At 38.7% G+C, this 10,633-nt stretch overlaps 3 protein-coding genes across 3 annotated transcripts; 2 read left to right on the plus strand and 1 right to left on the minus strand.

Annotated features, from left to right (window-relative positions):
• Positions 1-633: 633 nt before the first annotated feature.
• KQ657_003730 (uncharacterized protein) lies at positions 634-2,298 on the plus strand (the record flags this gene model as incomplete). Its single annotated transcript, XM_043194427.1, has 1 exon — positions 634-2,298. One exon carries the CDS (start codon positions 634-636, stop codon positions 2,296-2,298), a length of 1,665 nt encoding a protein of 554 aa, XP_043050751.1.
• Positions 2,299-2,946: 648 nt separating this feature from the next.
• KQ657_003731 (serine/threonine protein kinase) lies at positions 2,947-7,020 on the plus strand (the record flags this gene model as incomplete). Its single annotated transcript, XM_043194428.1, has 1 exon — positions 2,947-7,020. One exon carries the CDS (start codon positions 2,947-2,949, stop codon positions 7,018-7,020), a length of 4,074 nt encoding a protein of 1,357 aa, XP_043050752.1.
• Positions 7,021-7,158: 138 nt separating this feature from the next.
• On the minus strand, positions 7,159-9,906 carry ATG1 (serine/threonine protein kinase; the record flags this gene model as incomplete). The annotated part of the gene is made up of 1 exon (XM_043194429.1): positions 7,159-9,906. One exon carries the CDS (start codon positions 9,904-9,906, stop codon positions 7,159-7,161), a length of 2,748 nt encoding a protein of 915 aa, XP_043050753.1.
• Positions 9,907-10,633: the final 727 nt, after the last annotated feature.

Consider the following 10,633-nt stretch of genomic DNA (forward strand, 5'->3'; position numbering starts at 1 on the left):
ACCCTTCCAAAGAGCTACAGTGTGCTTCTTACCAACTTGCCTATAACAGTTGATTCGTACACGACTTAGATTAGAAAATTCACGATAACTTTCTGAAGCAAGCGAGTGCACGACTAAATATCGATAACAACTTACAACTAACAATACAGTAGTACACTACGTTAACATAACCCTTGCGTAACTACTTACAAAACAGTATTGTATACCTCCACATCTATTGGTTATTGTAGTGTTATCTGAGTACCTCCACCTTTACTTGCCCAGATAGGCGGAATTCTCACAAAGAGTGCGGATACTTCTCAAATAGGCAATTGCATTGTATATTCGTTATCAGTTCTTCCAAAGATAACGCTTCATTATGCGAAGGATGGATGGGAGTACTTCATTTGGTCATCGTTACGGAGTTTTAAAGCACCTATCCAGATCCTACGGGTTTTTGTAACCTTGTGCCAGTGGAAAGGTGTAATAGTAGTACTGAATTCTTGTAAAGTCTCGGATCTTGCGCTTCAAGAACACTCGATAATGATAAGATATAAATACGCATCATGATCCTCGATAAAGTTTTTGATAGATACCGTATTATAATACTGAATTACTATTTTTAAATCAATACAGATAATCTCTAAGTAAAATATGACAGAGGCTGACATCGTCCCCGGTACCATTCATTTGGTTGACATGGAGGGTTTCCTTCATGTTAAGAAAGAAGCAGGCTCTAAACATAACATTATTCTTGTTCCTCAACCAACATCTGATCCCAATGACCCTCTTAGATGGTCTAAAACTAAAAAGAACTTACAATTTTTGCTTGTATGGTTCTGGGCCTTTATGTTAGCTGTTGCTGTTGCGTTTTTCGGTTCCTTATATGGTGTTTGGATTGCAGAAGAAGGTTATACAATTACCCAATTAAACAACATGGTAGGTTTTATTTTTGCCTTCTTAGGTATAGGTGTGCTTACTTTACAACCAACTGCATTGAAAATGGGTAGACGTTTTGTCTACTTGATGTGCTCTATAATTGCGTTGGTAGGTTTGGCTGTTGGTGGCAATGCAAAATCAAAAGGCTATCTTTATGCCTTTGGTATCTTGTGTGGTTATGCAGCTGCTCCAGTTGACTCTTTGGTTGAAATCAGTGTGACTGATACCTTTTTCAAACATGAAACCGCTACATATTTGGGTTATGTTTTGTTGGCTCTTTATGCTGGTTCATTCTTGGGTCCCACAGCTGCTGGATTTATTGTTCAAAAACATAGTTGGAAATGGACCTTTTGGACTCAAATTATCATTATTGGAGTCACATTTATCGTTCAAATTTTTTGTATGCGTGAAACCATGTTTAGCAGACTGAGATTCACTACAACTGATGATAAACTTGAAGCCGAAATCATCTCTCAAATCCAGTCTCATGCCAGTGGTGAATTACCAGAAGAATCTGAGAAACATAACAATATTGATGTGGCTATTGAATCAGACGTTGGATCTTCATCTCAAGATATAGAAAACATGGGAGATGTGGATCCAACTATTGCACCTCGTTCTTACATGCAAAAGTTGAAGCCCTACGAATTGACTTACAACGATGAACGTAGCTGGTTGGCCATTTTCATAAGACCATTTTCATGTTATTTCCCAGGTATAATGTATGGAGCCTTTGTTTATGGTTCCCAAATGGCATGGCTTTCGTTATTAAACACAACACAAGCTACTTTATTCGGTGCCCCACCATATAACTTTGCTCCGGATATGGTTGGTACTACTGGTGTGGCTGCGTTTGTAGGTTCTGCTTTTGGTATGCTTTATGGGGGTAAATTGTCTGATTACTTGATTATTCGTTTGTCCGAACGGAATAATGGTGTTTTTGAGCCTGAATTTAGATTATGGGCCATGATTATACCAACTTTATTCAATGCTGCTGGTATTCTTGCTTATGGGTTGGGTATTAACAATGGTGTTCATTGGGCAGTACCTGTAATTCTCGGTAAAGGGATGTTAGGTTTTGCCATGAGTGCTACTGGTTCAATTACATTGACATATGCTATTGATTGTTATCCTAAGATGGCTAGTGATGCCTTTGTGTTGATGTTGTTTATCCGTAACTGTATTGGATGTGCCTTTACCTTTGGATTTGAACACTGGTTGGAAGCTTGTGGCTTGAGTCAATTGTCTTGGTTGTTGTTTATGATTAGTATAATTATCAATGGTTCCTTTGTCTTTTTCCTTAAATGGGGTAAGAGCTTTAGAAGATTTACAGCCTCAAGATACTTGAGATTAGCAGAAACCGGAGGTTCTGCTCATTAATTCGTTCAATATAATTGTTATTGGTATTATTGTTATTATTGTTACTATTTATCTTCACTTCAAAGAGAATTAAGAATTCTTGTAACGCATCTATAGTTGAACTACATATGCTATTTCTTTAATACATATTTACAGTGGTAATTAGTGGTGTTAACTTGTACGTAGTGTCGCACTAAGCGTGTAGTCACCATGAGGGCCCTTTACAATCCTACATAGTGGTCGGGGGTCCCTTACTTAGTATGCTCTACATGTAGGCCCAGACTATGGTATTCCATGTCACAAAGCCAACAGCTTCTTGGTGATTTTTTTTCCTTTAAGTGACCAACGGGATCACCATCATCATATCTTACAGTTACTATTATTACAAGCACCATTGTCTGTGGTATCACTTAAGTGAAATATATTCAACAACATTGTGTGTTGTGTTTAGCTGATCTAATACTGTCAACGGTCACGGTCACAGTCGCAGACACACGGTCCACAGTTAACCACGCACTCACCCTCAAGATCACAGTCAACTAGCACCAAGTCTCACAAGCTCACAGTCACATACAGAAGTACATTAAGGTTCCATTGTGATCTTAATATAGATTCAATAGTATCACATTTTGTTCGGATGGTCTACGTACTTCATTAACTTCCATTAATATGACTCCTTCATTCATTGATGCCTCCACTCATAAACAGTCTGGTACTGAAAAGGATACACGTACAAACACCACCACAAACACCACCACATCATCATCATCATCATTGCTACCGCTGCATGTAATTCTGCCTGCAAAACCTTTACTCCCTGATTCATATGTTCTCACGCAAGCTCCCCATATCCATTCTCCCTTAGCTAATGAAGTCGCTACTATTGATACTAATACATCGTCGGTATCTCCTACAGATCCTCTTTCACTGGACCCTAATCACAAGGTGGATCCTAATAATAAGACCTCATCCGGTGGGAAGTTAACTGGTTCATCTAACAAATCTTGGACTCGATCTCAGGATCCAACTCCACTTCCCATGACTTCGGAGTTGGGGTACCCGATGGGAGAATCGACTTCACACTCCTTCAATGTCAATTCATTTAACACGTACAACATTCCAGGTCAATCAAGTGTGCCGATTTCTCGCTCGTCCTCCGCGTCAGGGACAGTAAAAGAAACAAATAGGGTTCACCTTGAATATGATCCGGTAAATAAACGGAAAATACTTAACACCTATGAAATCCTCCGAGAGATCGGCCGGGGGGAACACGGTAAGGTCAAATTGGCCAAGGATTTGGAACATAACGAATTGGTAGCTATAAAAATTGTTAGTAGAAAGTCCAAAAAGAATAGACCAACTCTCAGATTCAAGCATAGTCCTCAAGATGTTGCTAATGCTTCAGATAGGTTTATCCACAAGTTGGATGATTACGAAAAGAAGATTAAAAGGGAAATCGCTATCATGAAGAAATGTGACCAAAAACACATTGTCAAATTAAGAGAAGTATTAGACGATAAAAGAACATTTAAGATCTACTTGGTTCTAGAGTATATGGAAAAGGGTGAAATTAAATGGAAGAAGACCTTGAAGGAATTACATCAATGTAAAAATAACAATGAATGTGGTGATGATGAAATCCCCTGTGTTTCTAAAACTTGTGCTGTTGTTCAACCAACAACCACTGCTATTGATTATGATGATGACGATGATTATTTACTAAGTGAAACCTATGCACCAAATCTTACCTTCAAGCAATCCCGCAAGATATTCCGTGATGTATTGTTGGGGTTGGAGTATTTGCATAAACAAGGGATTGTACATCGGGATATAAAGCCTGCAAATTTACTTGTAAGTGCAGATAATGTTGTTAAAATCAGTGATTTTGGAGTTTCGTTTGCTTCTTCATTGAATTCTAATGACGAAGGGGTTTTGATGAATGAATTAGAGTTGGCGAAAACGGCAGGTACACCTGCATTCTTTGCACCTGAATTATGTCAAACTAATTTCAGTGGGAGTTCGATTAATTTGACTAAGAATATTCCTCCCAATAATATCAACTATAAGATTGACATATGGGCTTTGGGAGTTACTTTGTATTGTCTTTTGTTTGGGAAAGTACCCTTTAATGCTGATTCTGAATTCAAACTCTTTCAGGTTATTGTAAATGATGATTTGAAATTTCCTGTTGATAGATTCTCCTTCAGTGCACCTACACCTGTGAGTCAAGAAGAGTTTGATTTGGCTAAGGATTTATTGACTAAGTTACTTGATAAGAATAGTGCTACAAGATGGGATATTGCAGAAATCAAGCAACACCCCTTCACATTAATGGATTTGAATGAAGGTACAGAAGAATATAATGATTTTTTCCATCTTAATGATCTTCAGAATATTAACACTAATACCGGAGCCACAACTTCAGAGTTACAATCACAGGTAGATTTATCTTCGACGAACATGCTGCTCTATGCCTCGCCGAAAATGCATTCATTATGTCCTTTATATGAATTGGATACAACAAACTCTAGTTCTGACAATAATAGTGTTGTGGGGCTAGGTGCCAGAGTCAAGAAATCTTTGTTCAATGCCTTAAAGAATGGGATGACAGTTGAGAAGAATTCATCGACTGAATCTAGTGAACAAAGTTCTCATTTCAATTCCAAGTCCAATTTATTTCATTCTGATCCTTCTATTATCATTTCAGAAACTCCATATTCCACATTGGCCCTTAATACTTCCAACCCAGATACACCACCACCTTCATCTCCAATTCCAAGTAGAAATGTGTTACCCAGTGGTGGAGGAGGAGGAGGAGGAGGTATTAGTTTGGTGAGTTCACCATGTGTTTCAGCAGCTACAACTACCACTGGGTTGAGCCCCTTTCCCGTTGCTGGCATTCGGGACAGAAATATTTTATTGCTGGATGTTATTGAAAGTGAACAACTGGGAAGTCGTCGTAGCTCTGTCGGTATTATTTCGGAAGCACCTCAAGTGGAAACCAAACGGAATGCAGTTGGTGATGTTTATTTAAGAAATCAAAGCATTGTGGATACCTTTAAAGACATTCAAGAACAAGATGAACGAAGACGTTCAAGTGTACTTTCGGGTCTTAAAACTACCAGTTCCAATCCTACAGGAACATCATCTATATTATCGACTGCTTCATCATCTGCAAGTCCCAAGCCTTTCAGACCTTCTATTTCTTCCGATTTCACTCCTAGTTCAACCAGTGTTCCTTCTCAACCAATTAATAGAAGAAGTACATGTGGTTCTTCCATTGATGATAATGTTGTTACGGTAAAGGTAGGACCCATTGATATCAATAAATCCAGACGGGGATCATCTGTGATTTCTCTTCCTGTTTCCGAGTCCTTTGCTTCCTTGGATTCCATTGATGATGACTATTTGGCTCTGAAATATCAAGATTATATTCGCAGTAAGGGCAAAGATCCTACTGACCAACTTAAATCCCGACGCGGATCCGAGGTTACTCAATCAGATACTGCTTTATTCAAACAAGAGGGACTTCACAACGCTAGTCACCATCATATTGGAGATAGTGGGGTCCAAGCAATTACAGATAAGTTACGCAATTTCAACATGACAACCAGTATGAATAGTGAACCCGAAAGTAAGTCACGCTTTTATAGGAGGACCCAAGGTGGGTTCGCATTTGATGGTGATTCAGATGATGATGAAGGAGCTATTGGTTTTGGAGGACCCAAATCCAAACCAAAACGACCTCCAATGCAACCACCACAACCACCACCCATGCTTCGGAATAGATCGAGTTCTAGTTCTTGTTCATCATACAGCTCAAGCGGTGGTGATGAAAGCGATGGTGATGGTGGGAACTTAACGTTGGCATTCACGGCTAAAGTTGACAGACCTCAAATGTTTGGACTTGACAGTCGAGTTAGATCTCATGAATCCAATTTACCCGGATTAGTTCATACTCCATCGTATCCAGATGTTCCTATAATATTCCAAGACCAAATACCGGAGTTTGAAGATGTTCCGGAAATGTTAATGGAAATGCCGTCAATAGGCAACAGTACCAGCAGTAGCATTGCCATGGGACCGTCAGTGTCTATTATTTCATCCACAGGATCCCAGACTACCATTACTCCTAGTTTGGGGTATAATAACAATAATAGTACTACTACTGCCCTAAAGACTCCTCAGACAGACAAGTTTGTGATGCCACCAAGTACTCCAGAAGTGTTGGGTACTTTATCGATCTCCCATTCACCAATGACTCCAAAAGTAAGTGGCCGAGAGTTCTCCTCTCCTCAACAGCCACCACAACCACCGGTATTACACAACGTGTTTCGGCCCCAACGGAAAATAGTCACGTCTCCTTTAGGACGTCATGAACCAGTTTCTGCTGTTATTGATTCCATTAATGAATCCGGAACAAGAACGGAATCAAGTCCCGGTACCGGTACCGGGACCGGTCCAGATCCAACATTTAATCTTGATCAAACACAAGTTGCTAAGAAGACATTAGCTCATCTGTACAACAACCACTACAAGAAGGAACCTCTTCGGTTTCCCTTCCCAAATGCTTTACATTATGATCAAGAGAAGATATCCGCAGACCACCGTCCCTCTACAAAAGCGGCGGTATCTACTGCTACTGCGAACCGGTTGACCACTAAGGACCGGTTCCGGTCCAACTCCATCACCATTGGGATCTTGCAACATGAACCACTGAACCGTATAGAGATCAAGAAATAAAACAGAATAATAGTTGTATTATATTAAACACGAGTATGCAAAAAAACCACCAATAGAATGTTAACTTTCCCTTAACATAATTTCACTCCCAAATAAAAAATAGTATAACGTAATAAAAAGTATTAGTGATTGTAATAATCACATTAATTCCAACTTCTTCTTTAACACCGCTAATCTGTTGCCAATGCTAACAATAAACTTTTCAATCATGGCTCTATCTTGATCATCAAGCTTTTCTTCTTGGTCTTCGTCATCCAATATGGATTCCAACATCCAAATGGCCGTGGAATAAGCCAATTCACAACCTTTCAAGTCTTCTTTGACTAATTCATTAACAGCTGCGTTTCTAGACATTTCTAAAGCCCGATCAAATATTAGTTTCTCAGCCACTGCTCGGTTAGAAGGTGTAGTACTACTACCACCAACACTGCCTTCGGTAGCTTCTTCTTCAAGCTCTCCCTTGGGGGATTCTTCATCAAATAATCCTGGAACAATGCCACCTCCATCCCTTTGCTCTTTACTTAAAGTCAGATTAGCCTCTTCAAGACGAAGTCTAATAAAATCAGCTTTCCCCAAGGCATCATTGAACTTCTCTCTGATCCATTGAACTAGCGAATTGATCTTCATTTGAACTACAAGATCACGTTGTTGTTCAGATCCAGACGACAGTACAAGACTGGTATGTTTCATTCCTTCAACAATTGTTCCACTACTGGTATCGTCTTGTTGTTCATACCACCAATCACTGGCTATTGTCATGCCTTTGGCAAGAATAGACAATGTCTTGACATACAAAACCACCCCCTCCTCAGCAATATTCTTGATGATTCTTGGAGGAAGCGTATCATTCTGATGTAATAAGTCATCATCTAAACCATCTCCAATAGATGGTGGGATTGGGATCAATTGAGAGAACTTGACATCTGCAAACAAGTTAATGGCATGAGACATCGTAGCGATTGTCTCCAACTTATTCAACACCATCTCATCCTTTGTTAATGGTGTTCCATTAGCATTTAACCCTTGACTATTATTATTCAATTGAACAAGTGATTGTTGCTCAGAAGACGATACAACCAATGAATTGGGTAAGTTGAGTCTTTGCAATAATAAGTTATTGGCAAATGTAGGTGACGATATCACCGTATAATAAGCATTACCACCAATAGCACTAGAAGAAGAAGATACTTCATCATTCTTAACTTCAGTCTCAGTTTGAAACGAAGTAGTATTATTGTTGTTGACTTTGGAACTATTATTATTGTTATTGTTGTTGTTGGTACCAAAAAGACGGTTTGAAGCCAAGCCTATTGCTCTGTTCAATGCTGTTGTTGGGCTAATTGAGATAGAAATCCTTCTATCAGCAAAACTTGGTCGTCTTTTGGATTCTGAAGATGATCTCAACTTTCTCTGTCTATCTAAATTAGTCATGATTCCAGCATGTGAATTGGATATCATACTACCTGTGGAATCTGTACTTGATTTCCTACGAGATGGAACTATAGCAAGTGCTCCACTTCCAGCATGAGCCAATTCATCTGCAATAGCATTAACTTCAACAGCACGTTTCTCAACAACAACATAATCCTTCTCCAATATAATGTCATCCTTGTTCCTAATAGATACTTCCCCACCGCCTTTACTACCGCCTATTTGTTTACGGGTTTGATACTTTTGTATCGAATAAGCCATGTTGTCTGGACTGGGGGAATTATTATTGATAATCTCTTTAATTTCTTCATCCCGAATCTTCAATTCGTCATTTTCATTGATTGGAATAGGAGTAATATAATTCTTATTATTATTTGCTCCTGAAGAACCATGCGACATTGGAGAAATATATTCACTAATGTATAAGTTTTCATCAACTTCTGAAGCATCTAGAGGTTTATTGTTTCCTTCCAAGGGAGACGTTATTAAAGGATCAGAAAAGAATTCATTGAATGAAATTCTTTCAGTTGGGTTGCACTTTAATAATGCACGAATTAAATTCTTTAAGGAATCTGGAACTTGAGCCAGTGATGGAAATTTAATCTTATCATTTGATCTTTCAATATTTTTCAATAACTCCATATGATTTACAGCTTTAAAGGGGGGTCTCCCAACTGTCATTTGAAACAAAACTGCTCCTACGGACCATAGATCTGCCTTAGCATTATATTTTTCATAACGTAAGATTTCTGGAGCCATATAAAGTGGAGATCCACAAAGAGTTTCAGCCATTGAAGTTGACGGTAAAAACCTTGCAAATCCAAAATCCGCAATTTTAAGTATTGGTAATTCCCATAACCCCACAAAGCCTGATTTTTCAAATTCAGTTTGCAGATGTATTGGTGGACATAATAACAAGTTTTGAGGCTTGATATCACGATGGACTAAAGATTTGCTTCTTAAGAATTCCAAAGCGGAGCTTAATTGTTTAAGGAAATGAATCACCAAAGTTTGATTTAATCCATGAGAATTCGAAGGAGAAGGATATCTTACCAAAAGTGATTGAATCACTGGATGAGATTGAGCCAATTGATCCTTTTTACGAATAAAATAAGACAAATCTCCCATTGAGCAATAATCCATAACCAAATAAAAATGATTTGCAGTTTGATAATAATCCAATAATCCAACAATATGCGGATGTTTCATATTTTTAAGTATGGAGATTTCGATTTCCAAGTTTTCCATCAATTTCTTGGATTTCAATTTCGACCGTACTACGGCTTTTATGGCCACAGCATGATGGGTTTCAATGTTAAAGGATTTATAGACGGTTGCAAAGGATCCACGACCAATTTCTTGGTTAATTGAATAGTTGCCCACTGTTTTGGTTGTACCTGGAGGTGGGGGGGCATTTGAAGGTTGAGGTTGAGTTGTTGGAGGGATTGACGACATTGATGATGATGCCGGAACAGATTTGCGAGCAGTTGTTAGATGTTAGAGAGTAGAGGTAAGAGAGAGAAATGCTAGCGACACATGCAACAACTGTATGCCGTGTAGCAGACAGACGGAAATAGTAAACTCACAGGATAGACGAAAGTTGTCAACAGAATCAACTGGCAACACTCCTATGATGACTATCAGAACAACTCAAGTATAATGAGTCAGCGATCGCCAATAAAACAAGCTGAATAGAATAGACTGTAGTATGGATTAGTATAGACTAGTATGGACTAGTATGACCTGACTAATACACTGTAACTGTATCCTATATTTGTTATGATTGATTTGTAGGGTATCAAAGCCAAATTGAGTGTATTTACTTTGGCTTGACTGGTGGCAAAAGGACAAACTTTCACACCAACACAAAGAAACTTAAGCTCAACAGCAGATCACGCTCGGTTAGTTAAGGGCTAGCACGAGTACGTAAGTAGGAAAGAAGAACAGGGGCGATATCAAAAGTTAAATGCGATTCCTTTGATCTTGAGGATAAGTCATTTGTACATGTGCAGGCATTAAGGAACGTAATATTACAACTCCTTAGGACCGCCACAGATGGATGGCGATACCATAAAGGTATTGTATTGTTAAACAAGGAGACAACTACGGTGATACACTAACGTGGTAGTAAGGATACACTAATATAATAGTAATGTGTTATAGTATGTACTACTGTACCACT

Source organism: Scheffersomyces spartinae (genome assembly GCF_019049425.1).
Source record: "Scheffersomyces spartinae strain ARV_011 chromosome Unknown scaffold_4, whole genome shotgun sequence".
NCBI lineage: Eukaryota > Fungi > Ascomycota > Pichiomycetes > Serinales > Debaryomycetaceae > Lizanozyma > Lizanozyma spartinae.